Here is a 23,850-nt window from a genome sequence, read left to right on the forward strand (position 1 = left end):
AGCATCCAAATTCTTAGAGGAGAAGTTCAGGGAGTTACAGGAAGAAATAGACAGCAAAACTATACTAGTGGGGGACCTGAACCTCCCCTTCTCTGCACTAGATAAATCTAACCACAAAATAAACAAGAAAGAAGTTAAGGAGGTGAATAGAACATTAGAAAAGTTAGGTATGATAGACCTCTGGAGAAAACTGAATGGGGATAGAAAGGAATATACTTTTTTCTCAGCAGTACATGGCACATACACAAAAATTGACCATGTACTAGGGCATAAAAACCTCACAATCCAATGCAGAAAGGCAGAAATATTAAATGCATCCTTTTCAGATCATGATAATAAAAATTATATGTAATAAAGGGCCATGGAAAGATAGACTAAAAATAATTGGAAACTAAATAATCTAATCCTAAAAAATGATTGGGTCAAACAACAAATCATAGAAACAACCAATAATTTCATTCAAGAGAATGACAATAATGAGACAACATACCAAAACTTGGGATGCAGCAAAGCAGTTCTTAGGGGAAGTTTTATATCTCTAAATGCTTACATAAATAAAATAGAAAAAGAGGAGATTAATGAATTGGGCATACAACTAAAAAAATAGAAAAAGAACAAATTAAAAATCCTCAACTAAACACTAAATTAGAAATATTGAAAACCAAAGGAAAAATTAATAAAATTGAAATTAAGAAAACTATTGAACTAATAAATAAAACTAAGAGCTGGTTTTATGAAAAAACCAATAAAATAGATAAACCTTTGGTTAATTTAATTAAAAAAAAAAAAAAAAAATTACTAGTATCAAGAATGAAAAGGGAAGCTACCACCAAGGAAGAGGAAATTAAAACAATAATTAGGAATTATTTTGCCCAACTATATGCCAACAAATTTGACAATCTTAGTGAAATGGATACATATTTACAAAAATATAAATTGCCCAGATTAACCAAGAGGAAGTAAAATACTTAAATAACCCCATCTCAGAAAAAGAAATTGAACAAGCCATTGATGAACTCCCTAGGAAAAAATCTCCAGGGCCAGATGGATTTACATGTGAATTCTATCAAACATTTAAAGAACAATTAATTCCAATACTATATAGACTATTTGGGAAAATAGGTGAAGAAGGAGTCTTACCAAATTCTTTTTATGATACAAATATGGTGTTGATACCTAAACCAGGAAGAGTCAAAATAGAGAAAGAAAATTATAGACCAATTTCTCTAATGAATATAGATGCAAAAATTTTAAACAAAATACTAGCAAATAGATTAGCAACTTATCACAAGAATAATACACTATGACCAGGTAGGATTTATACCAGGAATGCAGGGTTGGTTCAATATTAGGAAAACTATCATCATTGAGCATATCAACAAAACCAACAGAAACCACATGATCATCTCAATAGATGCAGAAAAAGCTTTTGATAAAATACAACACCCATTCCTATTAAAAACACTAGAAAGCATAGGTATAAATGGAGTCTTCCTTAAAATAATAAATAGCATCTATCTAAAACCTTCAGCAAGCATTATATGTAATGGGGACAGGCTAGAAGCATTTCCAATAAGATCGGGGTGAAACAAGGATGTCCATTATCACCACTGTTATTCAATATTGTACTGGAAATTAGCTTTAGCAATAAGAGAAGAAAAAGAAATTGAAGGCATTAGAATAGGCAAAGAAGAAACAAAGCTATCACTCTTTGCAGATGACATGATGATATACTTAGAGAATCCTAGAGAATCAAGTAAAAAACTACTTGAAATAATAAACAACTTTAGCAAAGTTGCAGGCTATAAAATAAACCCACATAAATCATCAGCATTTCTATATATTACCAACAAAGCCCAACAGCAAGAGATAGAAAGAGAAATCCCATTTAAACTTACTGTAGACATTATAAAATATTTAGGAGTCTACCTCCCAAACAAACCCAGGAACTCTATGAACACAATTACAAAACACTTTTCACACAAATAAAATCAGATCTAAATAATTGGAAAAACATCAGTTGCTCATGGGTAGGCCAGCTAATATAATAAAAATGACAATCCTACCTAAGCTAATTTACTTATTCAGTGCCATACCAATCAAACTACCAAAAATTATTTTATAGAGTTAGAAAAAATAATAACAAGATTCATTTGGAAAAACAAAAGGTCCAGAATATCAAAGGAACTAATGAAAAGAAATGCAGGGGAAGGTGGCCTAGCAATTCCAGATCTTAAATTGTATTATAAAGCAGCAATCATCAAAACTGCTTGGTACTGGCTAAGAAATAGGGAGGTGGATCAGTGGAATAGGTTAAATATGCAAGACACAGTAGTCAATGACTATAGTAATCTATTATTTGATAAACCCAAAGACCCCAGCTTCTGGGATAAGAACCCAGTTTTCAAAATAACTGCTAGGAAAACTGGAAAAGAGTATGGCAGAAACTAGGCATAGACCCAAATCTCACACCATATACCAAAATAAAGTCAAAATGGGTTCATGACTTAGATATAAAGGCTGATACCATAAGTAAACTGGGAGAACAAGGAATAGTTTACCTATCAGATCTATGGAGAACAGAAGAATTCATGACCAAACAGGAGATAGAGAACATTATGAAAAGCAAAATGGATAATTTTGATTACATTAAATTGAAAAGTTTTTGCACAAACAAAGCCAATGCAACTAAGATTAGAAGGAAGGTAGAAAATTGGGAAAGAATTTTTACAACCAGCTCTCTGATAAAGGCCTCATTTCTAAAATATATAGAGAATTAAGACAAATTTATAAGAACAAGCCATTCCCCAATTGATAAATGGTCAAAGGATATGAACAGACAGTTCTCAGATGAAGAAATTAAATCTATAGTCATATGAAAAAATGCTCTAAATCATTATTGATTAGAGAAATGCAAATCAAAACAACTCTGAGGTACATCACACCTATCAGATTGGCCAACATGACAAAACAGGAAAATGATAAATGTTGGAGAAGATGTGGGAAAATTGGAACACTAATACATTGTTGGTGGAGTTGTGAAATGATCCAACCATTTTGGAGAACAATTTGGAACTATGCCCAAAGGGCTACAAAAATGTGCATACCCTTTGATCCAGCAATAGCACTTCTAGGGCTATATCCCAAAGAGATCAAACAAATGGGAAAAGGACCCACATGTACAAAAATATTCATAGCAGCTCTTTTTGTGGTGGCAAAGAATTGGAAATTGAGAGGATGCCCATCAATTGGGGAATGGCTGAGCAAGTTGTGGTATATGAGTATAATGGAATAGTATTGTGCTATAAGAAATGAGGAATAGTCTGACTTCAGAAAAACCTGGGAAGACTTATATGGTCTGATGCTGAGTGAAGTGAGTAGAACCAAGAGGACTTTGTACACAATAACACCCACGTTGTGATGACTAATTTGTTAAACTTAACCCTTCTCAGGATTACAAGGATCTAAGACATCCCCAGACGCCTCGTGATAGAAAATGTTGTCCACATCCAAAGAAAGAACTGTGGAAGTCGAATCGCTATTATTTTTTTCCCCTTCTGTTGAGTTTTGTTTCATCTTTCTGATGGTTCCTCCTATTGGTTTTAATTTTTACTTACAACTTCACTAATGTGAAAATATGTTTAATAGGATGTAAATGTAAAGCCTATATCAGATTGTGTGCGTCTTGGGGAGGGTGGGGAGGAAGGGGGAGAAAAATTTTAACTCAAAAACATATGGAAGTGATTGTTGATAAATCAAAATAAATTAATAAAATTTAAAAAAAAGATTAGAAGGGAAGCAGAAAGGTGGAAAGCAATTTTTAGGTGGGAGGTGGGAGGCTCTGATAAAGGCTTCATTTCTCAAATATATAGAGAACTAGGTCAAAGTTATAAGAATACAAGTCATTCCCCAATTGATAAATGGTCAAAGGATATGAACAGGTAGTTTTCAGATGAAGAAATTAAAGCTATTTATAGTCATATGAAAAATGCTCTAAATCACTATTGATTAGAAAAATGCAAATCAAAACAACTCTGAGGTACCACCTCACACCTATCAAGATTGGCTAACATGACAAAACAGGAAAATGATAAATGTTGGCTAAGATATTGGAAAACTGGAACACTAATGCAGTTGGTGGAGTTTTGAACTATCTATCCTTTCGGGAGAACAATTTGGAACTATGCTCGAAGGAATATAAAACTGTGCATGCTCTTTGATCTAGCAGCACTGCTACTAGGTCTGTATTTTAAAAAAAGATCATAAAAAAGGGAGAAGAACCCATACATACAAAAATATTTATAGCAACTCTTTTTGTGGTGGAAATTGAGGGTATGCCCATTAATTGGGGAATGGCTGAACAAGTTGTGGTATATTAATCTAATATGTTGTTCCTTAAGAAATGGTGAGCAGATGGACTTCAGAAAAACCTGGAAAGCTTTACATGAACTGATGCTGAATGAAGTGCGCAAAACCAGGAGAACATTGTACACAGTGATAATAACATTGTGCAATGCTAGACTTTCTTAGACTTTGCTCTTACGTGCAATAAATTATCTAAGACAATTGTAAATGACTCATGTTGGAAAATGGTGTCTATATCCAGAGAAAGAACTATGGAGTCTGAATGTAGATCAAAGCATACTATTGTCTCTCTCTCTCTGTTTTTTTTTTCTTTCTTGTGGTTTTTCCCTTTTGCTCTGATTTTTCTTTCACAACATGACTAATGTGGAAATATATTTAATATGATTACACATGCATAATCTATATCAGATTGCATGCTGTCTTGGAGAGGGGAAGGAGGGGGGAAATTTAGAACTGAAAATCTTATAAAAGTGAATGTTGAAAACTAAAAATAAATAAATTTTAAAAAAAAGAACGAATCAAAAGGTATTAAGTACATACTCTTTCTGTTAGGCACTGTATTAAGAACTGAGAATACAAAAAGAAAAGCCGGATATCCCTACCCTCAATGGGCTTACATTTGTATAGGAGGAGACAGCATATACGTGTGTATTATTTATATATATATACATATATATATATATATATATATATATATATATTATATATATATATATATTATATATATATACATATATATACACACACACACACACACACACACACACATATATATATAATATACATATATACATATATTATACACACACACACACACATAAAAGGGATGTCACAGGGATGGTGAGCTGATCAACAGGGCAATCAACTGCTGCGTCCTTTTCAGGAATAATAGTAGAATGGCAGTATTGATTTGATTATTGAGCTTAAAGCAAGAGGTAGAATGCAAGCAAAAGGATAGTGGAGAGGTGGAGGGGATGTGAAGTATTGTCTAATTTGGTGATCCATGGTGGGCTAGATATATAGGGGTAGTTGTTTTTGATCTTCCTAAAAGGTAACTCAAATATTTCAATTGCAGGTGACTTAAATGGTATTACTCTAAACAGAAATATGGACATTGGTAGGAATAGGTCCTTTTAGGGATGAATTTAAGTTTAGCTGTGATAAATTTTAATTCATTTAGGGAGTTTTGCATACCACTGACATAATAGGTCTAATCCAAAAAATAAAAGTTTGAAATTCTAGGGAACCATACACATTCAAGCAGGAAGTCAGAAATGTAGGACTGCATTATAGTTCAATATTGAAAGAGGTCAGGATTGGAGATAATAGATCTTATCTGTATAGAAATGAGAGTTCAACTCGTGGGAGTGGATGCAATCAATGAGGGAGAGAATGGAAGGAAGTAAGCAAGGAGCCATGGAGAAATGAACCTTGGGGAATACAGAGTCTTGAAGAAAGATACTCTAGGAATAGATAACGGTATGAGTGTATTGGCTCTAATGAAGCATCATGTGCCCAATTAAAGCCTCCTAATTACATTGTTTATTTGGGTTACCCTGTTGCTTCCTTTCCTTAGTAATTCTATAGAACTGCTATCATGCTTGTTAGTCATAGGAATCATTTGGATGGTACTCAGTTTCCAGGTATGACTATTCATACTGGTTCTGCATATAGCATACACTTTAGGCCTCCCCTCAAATGTACAATCATTCTTTAAGGATTTTAGGGGTAATCCTGAAGGACTATATTTCTATTATTATAGTTCTTAAGCCCCTAGACCCTCAGTGTGCTATCCAATAACAATTAGTCAGCCAGATGTATTAGCTTTTTTTTTTTCAGATATATTCGCTTTTTAGCAAAAGTACTTATTAGGATGGTATAGTAATAAGTTAGTATAAAATAACCTTCCAGCCCATCTAAAAGCATACTCTCCCATGAAAATTTATAAACATATATGTGTGTATATATATGTATGTATGTGTATATATACATATATACATACATATATACATGTATGTGTATACACACACATATATACATGTATGTATATATATATATGTACATATATATACATACTTACATATACACACAAAGTTGTACATTAGAAGAGTGAATTTAAACTTAGTGATGAAACTAAATGCTGATTTCATTCAATGGCCCCAAACTGAATGTCTTTATTAAACATTATGGTAGAATGGTAGCAAAATTCCTTAATACCTAATTGATACTTCTGATTGATGGATTGTTTCATTTAAGGTATTTGGGTATTCTGTGATTACTTTAATTGAGGTGGGGAGTAGAACCTCAATCACCAAATAAGGATGGGTCAAAGTGATCTCTACTAGTTGAGGAGACTACCCTTGTCTGTGAAGGTCACCTTGACATTTCTGAGGAATCATTAAAGCCAATGGAGGACTTAACTCAGAGATACAGAATGAGCCTATGTCTGCTATGTACTTTTCTTACAAAATCTATTGAATGAAACACACATATTCTTTAAGACTTTACTTTGATTTAAGTAATGCAAATAGAAATCAGCATTCTAAAGGAGAGTTATTGCACTAATAGAGATATGCTCTAAGAAATGTAAAGACGGAAAGGTCAGAGAATTGTGAAAACAGGAAAACAGGTGTGAAAAGGCAAAAAAGTAATTATGCATGAATTAGGAGTTTGGTAAGATTTCTTTTTTTATGATTTTGTTTATGTCATTTTGATAAAAAGTGAGGATTAGTATATGCTACATATAAAGGGAGGATGTGAAGGCTGAGGAGAAAAGTGCAACTCCCTATGACTTATTAAATAAATCATAGGAACTTACCTGAGGCATGTTTGGGTTAAGACTCTAATCACACAGATAGTATGTCAGAAGCAGAATTTTAACCTAGGTATTCCTGACACCAAACACAGGAATCCCAAAGTCCATTGTGTCTAATTCCTTCCTACTAAGAAACCCAAGACCCAGAGAAATAAAATGACTTGCCAAAAGCCACAAAGGTCAAGTGAGTGGCAGAACAAGGATTCAGAATCAGGTCTTACGACTCCAAAAGGGTTTGACTCTTTTCCCTTTGTACTGTGGTATCCAATTGTTCATACATAAAGAATATAATGTAAAACTGGGAATTTCAACATATCAAGAGAGAGAGAGAGAGAGAGAGTGAAAGAGAGAGAGAAAAGAGAGAGAGAGAGAGAGAGAGAGAGAGAGAGAGAGAGAGAGAGAGAGAGATTGTTCACTTTTATGTGTTTTCCAATGAATGAAAAATTGGACATTTTCTACAAAGCACAAAGTCAATTTTACAGCTCTGACAAGTGAAATAATGTATATAATAGTTATAATAGTAAATCCAAGTTGGTACCATGTTCACATATTCGATATTTGTTTTTCACTTTTTATTTACATTTACAAGATATATTGCTATTAATACCCTCTGTTTGGTCACTAGTCTCACTCCATATACAGTTTGAGAGAGACACAGAATTCTAAGATTTTAGAGTTAAAAGGGAGCTCAGTCCATGGCATGTGAGAAAAATATCTCATTAAAATACAACTGATAAATGGTCATCAGACTCTGTTTGGAGGCTTCCAGTCAAAGAGGGAACTCATTGCCTTCAAAGTCAACTCATTCCATTTTCCAGTAGCTCTAATGGTTAAGTGGTTTTCCTGACATCAAACTGAGAACTTCCACTTTAAGGTATCAACACACTGGTCCTAGTTCTGCTCTCCAGGACAAATAGTACCAGTCTGATACCTCTTTCGCACAGCAATATTTCAAATTCTTAAAGATAAATAGAATTATATTCTATTTAACTTTTCCTCAGGCTAAACTAAATATATCCAGTTCCTTCAATAAGCCTTCATATGATATGATATGGACTGAAGGCACTTTACCATTCTAGTTTCCCTCCTTCAGATGCTTTCTAGCTTATCAACGCCCTTCTTAAGATGTGGCACTCAGAACTGAATATAATATTCCTGATGTGGTCTGACCAAGACAAAGTGGAACCATTACCTTCTTATTCCTGGAAGCTCTCTCTTTCTTAATGCAACCCGTAGGTCATTTGGCAGCCATATGAATTGACTGATAGGTCACTGAACTTTGTCTATTACGTATCAGGTATTAAGTACTAAGGATAGCAAGACAGGAATGATAAGAATCTGTATCCTCAAGGAGCTTACATTCTAATGGGAAACCAACATATACTCCCATAAATAGATACATGGGAGTATAGGGGTATGCAAATACATACACATGTATATATGTACCCTCACAAAAAATTAATACAAGACAATATTAAGGAGTGGGCATCAGGAAAGGTGTCATGTGTATTTAAATTCATTTTTGAAGGACATAGGGGATTCTATAAAGTAGAGGTGAAGAGGGAGTGAATTCCAGGCATGGGGAACAATTAGTACATGGGCATAGAGAAAGGGGATGGGGTATTACCTGTGAGGAAAAGCAAAGTCAGTTTATCTGGTCCACAGAGTATGTATTGTATAATAAGGCTGGAAAAGGAGGCCGGAGCTAAGTTGCGAAGTGTTTTTACGTGTTAAAAAGAGGGGTTTATATTTTATTCTAGGGGTGACAGTTAACCATTCCTTGCATTCTATTTTGTAGGGAAATGACATGGTCTGATCTATATTTAAGGAAAATCACTGGCAGCTGTGAGGAGAGGTGCTTGAAGAGGAGAGAGAGCTGAGGTAGGGAAATGAGTTAAGAGGTTTTTATCAATAGAAGCTATTTCAATAGTTCAGGCAAGAGGTGGTGAGGGTTTAAATTAGACTGGTATCACTTATTTAATTTATATCGAGTTGGAGAATCCACTAAAAATTACTAGACCTTGTTTTAAATGACCATTTTGCCACACTTCCTCTCTTGTACTGAAGTCGACTTTTTGGACTCACGTGTAAAACTTTCTAGTTATCATTGGTAAATACTACATTATTCCATTTGGCCAAACGCTCCAGTGTAAGGGGAAACTTTTGCATACTAATTCTATGATCCAACACAGCTTTTGTCATCTGAAAATTTAGTGATAGTTATGTTGGATATACATGTTCATATTATTTCAAGAGCCTAATATCTACATACATAGAGCTTTTAGTATCTAAAGAATGGTGCTGACACAGAATAGTACTCTTTAAGTGCATACAGTAATTTTATTTGGGGGTTCTATATCTTGCCACTGGTACCCAGATGGCCCTCGAAGAGAAAGTGAGGCTGGTGACTTTGAATAGCCCTCCCTCATTTAAACCCAATTCACTTGCAAGTATCATGGCATCATCTTCCTGACGTCATGATCCTCTTTGAGAACAAAGAACAAACAACAACAACATTTTGTCTAGTTAGCAACTCCTTAGTGAGAAGTTTAGCGTTTAATGTAGCTTGCCACCATAGGGGAAAAAACTAACTACAAAAACACATTCTATATATCTATTTCTAACTTCATGTAGATGGCATGATAGATTTGTAATAAGCCCAACATATAATACTTTGCTTGTTTGTTCAGCAGCATAAGCTGGTTGTGTCTTCACTGTGTGAACACATTTGGATGAAAAGTGAAAAATGCAGTCATTGGTACAGATGGTTTGCTACATAATGTTTCCATGGAAACATCTACATCTCAGTGTTATACAGACATAGCCACGCCGAAGACTGCAAACTAATCCATTTATTAATTGTCTTTTTTGGGGGTGGGTGGGTAAATACCTGAGATTTCATTAGTGTAAAGAGCTTCCATTATGGAAACTCACCAATGTAAACTGGCAACTAATCTATCATTTAGGAATAATAAAAGTCTTTGAGGCAGCCAGGTGTTGCAGTAGTAGAATGCTGAGCCTAGAGTCAGAAGACCTGAGTACAATTCCAGCCTCAGAGACTTACTGTTTATTTAACCTGCCTGTCTCAGTTTACTCAACTGTAAAATGGGGATCATAATAGCACCTACCTCACAGGGTTGTTGTGAGGATCAATGCACTATACATACAGTACTTAACAAAGGAGCTTAATATATGGTCATTCTTCTCTCGTCTTTAAAGAAAAACATTGTTGGGCACGTTAACAGTTTGGGGGACTTGCCCATCATCACAAAGACAGAGTGTGTCAGAGACAGGACTTGGACTCTAATCTTCTTGATTCCCAAACCAACTCTCCTTCCACTATGTAATGTGGCCTTTTGATTGACCTATAAAACAATATTAACTTATAAAGCTAGAGATGAATAATATCTTGTGCCTATATTCTTTCTGAAATGACTAAAACTTTGAGCTTTGAATTTTGAGTCAAAACAGTTAGTTACCCTATTACCTCAATTTCCAAATAAGCAAGATCAGGACCTTAACTGAATATTCTTGGACTTAAAGACACCTGGACTTTATCTTGAACCTCATCTGGGGCAGCTAGGTAGCACAGCAGATAAAGTGCCAGGCATGGAGTTAGGAAGACTATTCTCCCTGAATTCAAATCTAGCCTTAGACACTTCCTAACTGTGTGACCCTGGACAAGTCACTTAACCCTGTTTGCCTCAATTTCCTCATCTGTAAAAAGAATTGGAAAAGGAAATGGCAAATCACTCTAGTATCCTCGCCAAGAAGATCTCAAATGGGGTCACAAAACAACTGAATAACAACAACAAACTTTAACTTGAATCCTCATTCTCATCCACACACATTTATGAAGACATGTCTATTTAATATACCCTACAGTGACTTTTTTTCATCCTATTCTTACTAATGTAAAGGTGACTGGGTTCCCGAAGTCAGTGTCAGAGAAATAAAAATTCCAGTAGGTCTTATCAAATTGTAAAGTTCTTAAGAATAGTCCTAGAAACAGACTTTTGTCATCAATGGGCCAGTCTGGTTAAATTTAGAGGTATCCATTCCCCAGAAGAATGGCAATAGGGCAACAAACTGTTTTTGGTCATAGCTAATCATGAAACGTTGATAAACTGCAAATGGCATTAGAAGGAGTATTCTTACCTACAAAATCAAAGTAATAAATCATAACTATCCCTCTGGTCCCACTAATTAAAACTTTCCAAATAAGATTCTGAACAAATCTGAAAATTATATTCACAATTTCCAAACAAGGATTCATACGCATATTCTTATTCATTTGGGTCCATGTCCTTTCTGCCTGATAGTATTCTCTTTTTTTTCTAAGACAGTGATTTTAACTATTTCCCTACTTGGTTTCTGTCTCTGTCTATCACCCCCCCCACACACACACACAGAGGTATCTTAATACTGTAAAATGAACAAGTGATTTTAAAATGAGTACTCACCTGGAGTTACTACTACCCCATTTCCATTGACCACAGGCTGTTCTTCCTCCTCCTCTTCAGGAGGCTCAATTCCTCCTTTCTCCATGTTGCTAACTGATTTATTCCTCTTACGTTTTCCTTCGGCCCTTGGTGTAGCTCCTGGAAGTATCTGGTCTGTTACATTTAACAATAAAGGAGCTGGTTCTGCAGGAGGCTTTGGGGTACCGTAGTAATTATCTGTAAATAACACAAAAAGGCCAGAGTTAAGCACATTAGAAATCTCTCTTACTTATCTTGGCGTCCTATCATATTCTCAGTTGGGTAACTGTACTATCTATTTATTTCCTACTCTACAAAGTGATAGGAAACCTTAACATGTACCAAAGATGATATTCTAATATTTAGGGTAAAAATAAATGTATACTTTCTCATTTTCACGCCCCCTCCTGTGGCAGGTAAAAACTTATCTCCCAGTTTTTCCTTGTGTTCTTCCAATATTGTATACAGCATCAGAAAATCTATGATTGTTTGACATACTTAATAATCTGTGCTGTTTATGAAATAATCATAATATCATTGAGAAACGGGAGGGTTTAGAGAGTAATCCTTTTGGGTTCTAGTTTTATTTTTTTCTACATCAAATAATATTAGACCTCTCTGGAACTGCAGGCCATGTACATTTTCAAACCTTTCAAAGGTCACTGGCTATTTAATTTGCTTTGTCCAGTATTCGACTCTGGGTCATGTTCATGTGAAAATTAAATGTTTTGGGATATTTGCAGAGTGCTTTTCCTCTTTTATATTTTGTCTAAATAATCACCAGCTTTCTGTATATTCCTATTTGGCATTTGGTAGTATGTGAACACAACTTTACATTTTCAGCAGACGACATAAAATTCAAGAGAAAATATACACCTGTTCTGATGAATTAAAAAAATAAATGGGAGGCATCCTTTTCTTTTCTGGTATTTTAAATCTAATCTTCAAACCAATGCTTCCATTTGATTAGAAGTAATATACCTCAGTCAATAGTTTCTGTCACTAGAAAGTGACTGAAAATTATATATGCTAATAATACCATAAGGTCACAGCCCATTGACAGAGTTATTCACAGTAATTTTCATACATGTAAAAAATCTGCTGTGCAAAATGGGCCAGAAATATCCACTAGGCTTTGTATGAAGCAAGTTGAAAACTCTAATGGATGCCCAGCTTACTCAAAGTTTTCTTAACTCATTTCCCTTCAGCAAAACCTTTACTGCTTACCTAACATGGCAATATGTTTAGCCCTGCTTAGGATACAAAGGTCAATAAGACATGCTGCTGTTCTCAAGTATTTTAAACTTTAAGTTGGGAAATAAGGCATTTCCAGAAAAAAAATATTATACAAGGGTTAGGATTAATTTTAAAGGAAAGTACATGATAACAGTCAGTTAAGATAGGTCCTTGTAAGGATGTACCTTATCCAAAAGGAAGAGAATAAACACAACAGGCAGTAGAGGAACATTGCAGATTAAGAAGAGATAACATGAGAAAACACAGAAAAAGGTGAATGGGAGTAGGGTAGAAATCATTTGGGTACTCGCCAGTTTATCCATGTCATCTTTTAAGACCTATTTTCTCTTTTCTTTCCCCCCTCCTTTTGGCTTAATTCCTCCTCTCTGCCCCTCTTCAGGAAAAATGTAAAAGAAAATTCTTGTAAGCATACAAGCAAAACCAATTCCTACACGGTCACATCCAAAACAAAAGCCCTGTCTCTTATTGTCCATTTAGAGTCCATCACCTCTGTGACTGAAAATGGTTAGGATACTTCATCACCAGAAGTAGATTCCTAAGGAATGATGGTCAGTTAATGAATTGATTGGAATTCTTAAGTCCTTCAAAGTTGGTTTTACAGTGCTATTATTGTACAAATTGTTCTTCTGGTTCTGATCACTTTAGTCCTCATCAGCTCACAAAAGTCTTCACTGGTTTCACTGAAACTATCTCCATCATTATTTCTTATGACATAGCAGTATTATGTTACACTCACACATTATAATTTCTTTGTTAAGCCATTTACTAATTTATGGCACACCATTAATTTTCAGTTCTTTGCCACTACACAAAGATGTACCATAAATATTTTTGTACATATGGATTATTTTCCTGTTTCTTCGATCTATTTGGAGATACAGGTCTAGTAGTGGTATTTCTGGGTCAAAGGGTATACTTTAATAACTTTAGTCATTATTCCAAATTACTGTCAATCTATGCCCCCTCATCATATAAAGTTGATTTTGTTGTACTCAAGTTTAAAACTTCACATTCATTCTCATTGAATTTAATTTTATCAAATTCAGTCCAATGTGCTATCCTATTGAAATCTTATTTGGATTATGATTGTGGCATATACTGTGTTAGCTTCTTAAACTCATGTAAAGTAGCTTAGTGATTGCTTGTTAACTTTCTCATTGACTTTGAGCTTCAAAACTAGTAATAATTCACTTACTTGAAAATTATTGTGAAATTATCCCTTAGTCTTTTTTCCTTAGAACAAAGAATCCTATTGATTTTGTTTTCTTTTCTCTTTTTGGGTGAGGCAATCAAAGTTAAGTGACTTGCCCAGGATCACACAGCTAGTGAGAGTGTTATGTGTCTGAGGCCAGATTTGAACTCAGGTCTTATTGACTGCAGGGCTGGTGCTCTATCCACTGTGCCACCTAGCTGCCCCAATCCTATTGCTTTTCTAGAACTTACTTTACACATTTTTATTCATCTTTAAGACTGTTTTCTGACACACTCCTAATTTTTCTACTATCATCCTTTAGTTATAAAGGCAACAAGGACAAAATATTTCTCTATTTTACCTTATGCAGATTTTCAATTCCCTAAGACTTCACTTGAGTGGCAATGATACCAAAGACCTATTCCGAAAGTTAACTGTCTGTTTTATGACTCTGTATTCTTATAATGTGATATGATGTCTGGAAAACTTTGACCATCTTAAGCATAATGTTGTTATCTTCAATATATAAAGAAGATATTTGAATTCACACTTCAACAAACATTTATTAAGACATAAACAAAAGAGCTCCTGCCTTCAGATAACTACCAACTTCTATTCGCTTTGAGTTTGTTTGCTAAACAACAGCAAAAATGTCTTTACTCTAGAAACATATGTATTGTTACTGAATTATTATGTTTAGAAGTAGCTTGGGCAGACAGTTGTATTTCTATGGGTGTGCAATAACATGTGTAAGCTTTATATAAATTAACTGCAGATCATTTCATGTTGACTTCAAGTGGAGATGGATTTTAGAGAGTAACATACTTATCCTCAAGATTCCTCACAGATTAAGGTCTTGACCCCTATTCCTTCCCAATATTCTCACTGCTTTTATTTCCATTTTGGTAAGCAGAAGGAATCAATTTTGGATAATGGCTTAGTAGAACAGAGATGATTGCCTATCAGGTACTCTGGGGAGGTACATATAGCAAAACCTATCACTGGGATCCCAAAATAACTTGAAAATATGCCCTTGTATTGGAAACAGTATATGGAGAAATCAAGGTTGCTGAGAATTTTATAATTTGTTTTTACAGTTTTATAAACAGAACAAATGCTTACTTAGATACTTGGCATTCGCAAAGGCACCTGCCGAGTTAGACTGTGACATTAAACAGAGAGAAGAGATTCAGAGCTCCAGACCCAATCATAATTAATTATGTTAGAAAACCTGCCAGATCATAAGTAAACAGTCATTTTCACCCAAGTCAGAGGTTTCATTTACGGATACAACCCAATGAATCATGGAAAGATTTGAAATTTAATCTTGCAAGCAGGTCTTCTTAGAGGTATATGTCTATTAAAAATAACATATAAGAGAAAGTGATAAGTTATAATTGTGATTAAAAAACTCTAATGTAAATTATTTAAACCATGGCAGTGGTGGGAGGAGAAAGAAAAGCCACTTGGGTTCAGAATATTATGTCACTATACACACACACACACATACACACACATATATATATATATACATACATGCACACACATATACATATATGTATGTATGTATGTATGTATATATATATATATATATATATATATATATATATATATATATATAAAATCTTATTTAATGATAACAAGCAAACATTTATGAAGTGCTTGCAATGTGCCCCAAACTAACATACTTTAATAGAAATCTGCCTCCTACCCAAAAATAGGCAACAAAAATATTGATTTAAAAATATTTTTAAGTGGCAGCTAGAGGGCGCAGTGGATAGAGCACTGGCCCTCGATTCAGGGGGACCTGAGCTCAAGTCCGACCTCTGACACATAACACTAACTAGCTGTCTGATCCTAGGCAAGTCATTTAACCCCATTGCCTAGGTAAATAATAATAATAATAATAATAATAATAATAATAATAATAATAATAATAATTATATCATCAAGTTCTTTCAAATCAACTTTCTAACAACATTTTCTTGAATGATATTAAGGCTGAAATGAGGTCCTCCAGAATGTACCCTTTTTTAAAACATGTCATATGCCATAAGCACCCTTAAAGCAAAACACTCACAATTTGTCCTTCAAAGTTAATGTCTTTATGTTGTCTATTTTCCTGAAAATAGTTCCTCTTTTATTTCTGAGATACAAGAGAGCAATCGCTATTAGATTAAATGTTGATAATGGTACATAGTAGGCACTTAAAATGTTGATTGATTAATTGAATTGGCATGCTTTCCCAATAGGTAAGGGCCATAATTCCATGTTATCTAGTTCTTATTTCACATCACTAAGTGAAAACTTATAAGGATGTTATTTTCACAATTCTGGTAAAGTACATGTCTTCTTTTAGCCCAGATACATAAAACTTGTACTTTTCTGTTGCAAGTCCTATTTTTCCATAAGTTCAATAGTCACCTCTCACACAACTCACCCATCCCTCAGCCATATTATTTTAAACTAAACAGGCCATTTGGTTGAGTTTCTATGGTAGTTTTCACAATAGAGTACAGTTTGAATTCTACCATATCCAACTGTCCCTCAATACTCTTCAATACCCTCAAGGAAACCATCAAGATAGTTTAATTTGGCTGACATTTTCTTAGATGTGTTTGCGAGTACTCACCAAGTTCCCTGTAGTCAATCAAATTTAGCATTCATTTATTCAAGCACTATTTGAAGCTAGCCAAGTTGGACAGGCATGCCAGCAATCTTTGTGTGCTAAATAAAATGGTGTCTGCAGACTGACCTGCGTAGTTGGTATGTTCACTTGGAGTCAGATAATTTTCCTGTAGTTGCCTCTTCCCTTTAGGCATTGTCAGAATAGATCAGAACACTTCCTACGTGCTCTAAATAGAGTGCATGAAGAAGTTATGCAGAGAAACCCTAAAGTAGCTGGAGAGAAGCCACAGAGGATGTGTTTGATGCCAATAGGCAATGATTTCAAAAGGAAGCATTTGAGAACTTAATAAGTTTAATTGGCTAGCTTTTTGCATGTCCCTTTGTACATTTTTTCCCATTTAATAATATTGGAAACTTTAGAGAATTCCTTCTAATAGTGAAGATTAGAGTAAAATACAAATAGCAAAGTGATTCTTTTTTCTAAGGAACCCAAACTGAATTACTTTCTCTGCTTCAGATTACTGAAAAGTATATAATAGAAAGTGAGATTGTTTTTCAATTTGAATTTCAGGTACGATCTGTGGCGGTATCAACATATATCCACTAATATCCACAATATCCACTAATATGACTCCAATATTGTAATATCTAAAATGAGTCTAATGTGGAATGTCCACTATTTATATTTATAGCTAAAAATACTTGATATACTTAATGACCATATATTATCACTATGAGGAATTTATGCCTTTTCAAAATTAACTTTTGACCTCTTATTTTGGGAGGTGAGAAAAGGAAATTAAGGTCCAAACTATCCTAAAACCAAAACAAATGTGAGTATCAATATATTCCAGGACCTGATGAACCTGGTTTTAATCCCTTCCAGGTTCTGTATTTATTTTGGTAAAAATACTAGTGTTCTCCCAGCCAGTAGAAGGACTCTTAAATATGGTTCAGCATTTGTAAGTCAGGAAAATAGCAAACTTTTATCCTCCTTTCTTTTCTTCCTCCTTTCTGTGGTTCATTCTCCTTTTTACAGCTCAAAAACCCCAGCCACCCAGTCCCCATATGGCCCCTGGCTGGCCAGGACTTTCAATGCTATCTTACCCAGAGCTGCCCTCCTGGACAACATCTCATACTTTGAAACTTTCCAAACTTCCCTTCCACCATTTTAATGTACATATCAATCAGAATGAATGAATAAGTTAAGAGTTTAGTTACTGATAATAGTTTAATGAAATATATATATATATATATATATATATATATATATATATATATATATATATATATTTGAATAGGTATCATCAACACGTTAGGCTAAGGAAGTAGTATATGAAATTTCAGATGCCTTGACAATTCAGTGGGGATATTATTTACAAAACAATAATGATAATAATGGTAGTGGTAATAGGCAACATATATGTGTATATATACATATATATATATATATACATACATATTTGTATATGTACATATATTTCACAAAAATGTTTATAAAGCTCTTTATATCTGTTAACACATTTGATTCTTACTACCACCCTATGGGGAAGGTATTATTTTTAATCTCTATTTTTACTGATCATGTGGTTGCTCAGTTGTTCAGTCATGTCTGACACTTCATGACCCCATGGACCATTATATGCTGGGACCTTCTATACTCCCAAAGTCCATCCAAGATCATGTTCATTGCTTCTATGACACTATCTATCTTATCATCTGCCATCCTACTTTCCTTTTGCCTTTAATCTTTCCCAACATCAGGGTCTTTTCCAAAGAGTCCTGTCTTCTCATTATGTGGCCAAAGTACTTAAGCTTCAGCTTCAGTTTTTTACCTTCCAGTGAGTAGTCTGAATTAATTTCTTTAAACATTGATTGATTTGATCTCCTTGCTGTCCAAGGGACTCCCAAAAGTCTTCTCCAACACCCCAATTCAAAAACATCAATTCTGCACGCTTACCTTTTCTTATAGATCAACATTCACAGGCATACATTGCTACTGGAAAAAACATAGCTTTGACTATATGGATTTTTGTTGGCAAGGGGATGTCTATTTTTCAGTATTCTGTCCAAATTTGCCATAGTTTCCTTCCAAGGAGCAAGTATCTTTTAATTTCATGGCTTCAGTCATTATCTGCCATAATCTTTGAGCCTAAGAATACAAGATCTGACACCGCTTCCATTTCTTCTCCCTCTATTTGCCAGGAAGTGATATGACTAGTTGCCATGATCTTAGGTTTTCTTTTTTTTATATTAAGCTTCAAGCCAGGTTTTACACTCTCCTCTTTCAACTTCATCAAGAGGCTTCTTAATACTTCTTTACTTTCCGACATCAGAGTGGTATCATTGGCATATCTGAGATTGTTGATATTTCTCCTGGTAACCTTAATTCCTGGTATTATGCATGACGTACTCTGCATATAAGTTAAATAAATGAGGTGACAATATACAGCTTTGTCATACTCCTTTTCCAATCTTAAATAAATCAGTTGTTTCATGTTTAGTCCTAACTGTTGCTTCTTGACCCTCATATAAGTTCCTCAGGAGATAAGTAAGATCATCTGTTACTCCCATATTTTTTAGGACTTGCCACATTTTGTTGTGATCTACCCAAAGGTTTTTGGTACAGTCAAAGAAACAGAAGCAGATGTTTTTCAACACCCTTATTTTTTTCCATAATCCAGTGAATGTTGGCAATTTGGTCTCTAATTCCTTTGTTTCTTTGAAAACCAGCTTGTTCTTCTGGTAATTTTCAGTTTACATAATGCTGAAGTCCAGCTTGCAGAATTTTAAGCATAACATTGCTGGCATGTGAAATGAGTATAATTGCTCAGTAATTTGAACATTATTTGGCATTGTCCTTCTTTAGGATTGGGATATATGCTGATCTTTTCCAATCCAGTGGCAACTATTGAGTTTTCCAAACTTGCTGGCCTATTACGTGCAGTACTTTAACAGTATTGTATTTTAGGATTTTAAATAACTCGGCTGGAATTACATCACTTCCACTAGCCATTTGTTTGCAGTACTTTGTTTAATACATAATAAGTACTTAATTTTATTCTTCCAGATGTCTGGATCTAAATTAGTATCCACACCATTATGGTTATCAGTGATGTTAAGATCTTTCTTGCATAGTTCTGTATATTCTTGCCACCTCCTTTTAACCTCTCTTACCTCTGCTAAATCCCCACTATTTTTATCTTTTGATGTCTGATGCTACAAAGATCAATATTCCGTGGGAATGTGGAATGTAAGATCTATGGATCAATGTAAACTGGGTATGGTCAAACAGGAGGTGGAAAGATTAAACATCAATATCTTGGGTGTCAGGAAACCCAAATGGATTGGAATGGGTGAATTTAATTCAGGTGATCATTATATGTACTACTGTGGGCAAGAGTCCCTTAGAAGAAATGTAGTAACCCTCATAGTGAATAAAAGGGTAATAAAAGCAGTACTGGGGTGTAATTTCAAAAATGATGAATGCTATGTGTTTGAATCTAAGGCAAAACATTCACTATCACAGTAATACAAGAATACGTTCCAACTGCCGATGCATAACAGGCCAAAGTCAAGTAGTTCAATGAAGACCTAAAATATCTTTTTACAAATAACACAAAAAAGATATTACATTCATCACGTGGGAATTAGAATGTTAATGTAGAAAATAAAAAAGATGATTTGAATAACAGGCAAGTTTGACCTTGGAGTACAAAATGGAACAGAACAGAGACAAATCGAGTTTTGTCAAGATAAATTGCTGGTCAGAGCAAACACTCTTTTTCAAAAACTCAAAAGCAACTCTACACACAGACATCACTAGATGGTCAATATTGAAATAAGATTGATTATTTACTTTGCAGTAAAAGGTGGGGAAGCTCTATACAATCAGTTAAAACAAGACTTGGAACTAACTGTGGCTCAGATCATGAGCTTGTTAGTGTAAAATTAAGACTTAAATTGGAGAAAGTAGGGGGGAAAAATCAGACCACATAGGTATGATGTAAATAACACTCCCTTATAAATATAAAGTTGGAGGGAATATATTTAAGAGATTAATCTGTTAGAAAGTGCCTGAAGAACTATGGACAGAGGTTCATACTATTGTACAGGAGGCAGCAACAACAACAACAACAACAAATTCCGAAGAAAAAGAAAGCAAAATAGCTGTCTGATGAGGTTTTACAAATTGCTGACAATCACGTGTTAAGTAGATCCTTTTAATTAAATGTGAATGACCATTCTGAGGACAGTTTGGATTAAACAGAAGGGGAGAGAATGTTTCCTATGAGAACTCACATAAAACTTGAACTAGAAGGGTGTTGAGATAATTTTTTAGAAAAAAAGTAGCAACAAAAACGTCACTTACTAATCTGTTGGGACTTATGCCTCGCTCAATTTCACTAGTTCGTAATATTCTCTTTTTAAATTGTTATTATTTAAAAGTTAGTAAGTGCCTAATGTGTTTAGCATTAATCAGAGAGTCCCTTTATGTCTAAAGTTGACAAAAGTGGAAGTGAAATCATGGCCAATTTAAAATTGAGCATCTGTGCAATGCCCAACTGATTATTCATACATAGCCACCCCAATTAAATTTACTTATTCAATAATTGATAAGGGAAACTAAACCTTTCAAGGACAATATTATTTTTCTAGCCTAACATTTATGGTTTGCCATATAACTTCTTTCTCCCTAAGGTACTATTAACTGAGACAGTAAAATTACTAGGAAATGAGGAGACTGAGCAGACTTTCTTTTGTCCCTGATTTGCAAGCATGGCGCCCAGGGAAATACTTGATTAATCCTAATTTGATTTTTAGTTTATGACTACAGAAGTCTGCCAAAAAAACCAGTCTCCAAAACTCTTAAGCTAAGCAGAAGAGTTAAGATATTAAACAAAAGTGATGCGAAATGTGCGTGATGAACTTCTTATCAGGTTTCCAAAACAGTGACCTGGTAGAATGCTGGGAGGGGAATCAAGAGCCTTTGCTTTTCATTTTGGCTTTGCCACTACTGATCAGTCAACAAGAATTTATTAAGTGTTTATTATGCACCAGGCACTATGCTATTATTAAAGAGACAATGAAAAAAGAAAAACGGTCCTTGCTGTCAAAGATCTCACACAATAATGGACAAGATGACATGTAAATAATGAGGTATGTATGAGATATATACACACTACATGGAAGACAATCATAGGGGAAAAAAAAAACTAAACAGGGAAAAACACTGAGGGGAATGGAAAAGCCCTCTTGCAGAAGGTGGAATTTGAGTTGAGTATTGAGAAAAGAGAAAAAAATACTTTGGCAGCTGTGTTGAGGAAAGATTTGAAGTGGAGAGACCTTACAGATGGGTGAGATCAATTAGGATATTACTGAAATAGTCCAATAGAGTATTGATGAGAGCCTAAACTAGGGTAGTGGTTGGTGAGTGGAGATAAGGGGACATATACACAAGATATAGTAAGATAGGAATGATGATCTGACAGCTGATTAGACAGGTAGCTTGAATGAGAATGAGGAGCTGAGGAGGACAATCAGGCTATAAACCTGAGTGATTAAAAGGAGGGTATTGCCATGATTAGTAATATTTGTATAGTCTTCAGCAAGTTAATCTTTCTGAGTCTCATTTTCTTAATGTATAATCCGGAAACGTTGGGTTCAACTTTGATTTTCCTTCCAGCTCACAAGTCAGGAGATGGTGGCCATGTGCTATTTTTTTCTTGCTACCTTAGAAAAACATATATGTTGTTGTTCAGTCGTTTTCAGTTGTGTCTGATTCTTCATGACCCCATTTGGCATTTTCTTGTCCAAGATATTGGAGTGGTTTGTCATGGCCTTCTCTAGCTCATTTTATAGATGATGGAACTGAGGCAAACAGGGTTAACTGACTTGCCCAGGGTCACACAGCTAGTAAGTGTCTGAAGCCAGATTTTAACTCAGAAGATAAGTCTTCTTGATTCCAGGCCTAGTGCACTATCCACTGAGACACCCCAGGTGACCCCTAAAGTGTGTGTGTGTGTGCCTATATTGAAAACATATGAGACAATAATTTTCAAGCTTTAATGCTTCATTTGACCCAACATTGTTTTCCTCTATCCCTAGTAGCACTCAGTAATAGTTTGTGAGACAACCTTGAAGTTACATAAAATTTGTTCCTGCCATTAGCAAACTTAAGACATATAAGAAAGACAACCAGGAGAGGAAGAAAGGATAATGAAAAAGATAAAAAGGAAATACCTTAAAAATGGCACTGAGATTTTTGGGACATCATGTATAATGGTTATTACATTTTGTTGCTTTATGGACTTTAGCTTTCCTGCCATTTATGGAAGAGAAGAAGCCATGTAAGAGAATTTAGATTTTATTTACTTATTGTAGATTTAGAATTATTTAGATTAATTTGGAAATCAGACTTTCTCAGGGTTACATAGCTCAAGAAATTGGACATAATGTCTGGGCAAGTCCCTTAACCCTGTTTGCCTTAATTTCCTCTTCTATAAAATGAGCTGTGGAAGGAAATGGCAAACCATTCCAGTATCTTGGCAAGAAAACCCCAAATGAGGTCATGAAGAGTTGGACATGACTGAAAATGACTGAACAAATGATATTGTTTTTAAAATATGTATATATGTAAAACTTCTTAAAATTGCTCAATCATTTGAGACTAAATTATAACATATGCCTGAAATGTGGAATGATAGATCCATCCAGGAGAAAAGTTGATTGATTCAAATATAACCTTTTATTTACTTGTTTCAAATAATTTAGTTTAGGATTTGGATGACTGAATAAAAATAATTGGAACCAAGGATAGTCATAGCCAACCAGGAATGTAGAAGCTAGCTTACATCAGCTGATAAGAACCAATTGTTAAGTTTTAATGTGAGCATTTACACCTTAGAAATCAGCAAGTGTTACACAATATGGCTCTTGCTATTTTGTTGATTGCCTAGACATAAAAATGTGATGGTAAAAAATGTTAATAATGCAGATTAAGGTTAAAAGTGCGTCATGTGTACATTTCCCCCCTTGAAGAACCAGTTACTAACGTTTACCAGCACAAATTCCTGCCTCCAACAATGTTGACATGGTTTTAACTATAGCAG

General features: G+C 34.6%; 1 protein-coding gene across 6 annotated transcripts in view; it reads right to left on the minus strand.

Annotated features, from left to right (window-relative positions):
- MAGI2 (membrane associated guanylate kinase, WW and PDZ domain containing 2) overlaps positions 1-23,850 on the minus strand; it is a 701,300-nt gene that overhangs the window by 602,388 nt on the left and 75,062 nt on the right. For all 6 annotated transcript variants that reach the window (XM_020984495.2, XM_078154538.1, XM_078154537.1 and 3 more), the window contains exon 2: positions 11,644-11,859. In XM_020984495.2, coding sequence (XP_020840154.2) covers positions 11,644-11,859 — 216 coding nt within the window. The remainder of the gene's footprint in view (positions 1-11,643; positions 11,860-23,850) is intronic.

The sequence above is a fragment of the Phascolarctos cinereus genome, unplaced genomic scaffold, assembly GCF_003287225.1.
Source record: "Phascolarctos cinereus isolate Bilbo 61053 unplaced genomic scaffold, phaCin_HiC Scaffold_1;HRSCAF=81, whole genome shotgun sequence".
Classification (NCBI taxonomy): domain Eukaryota; kingdom Metazoa; phylum Chordata; class Mammalia; order Diprotodontia; family Phascolarctidae; genus Phascolarctos; species Phascolarctos cinereus.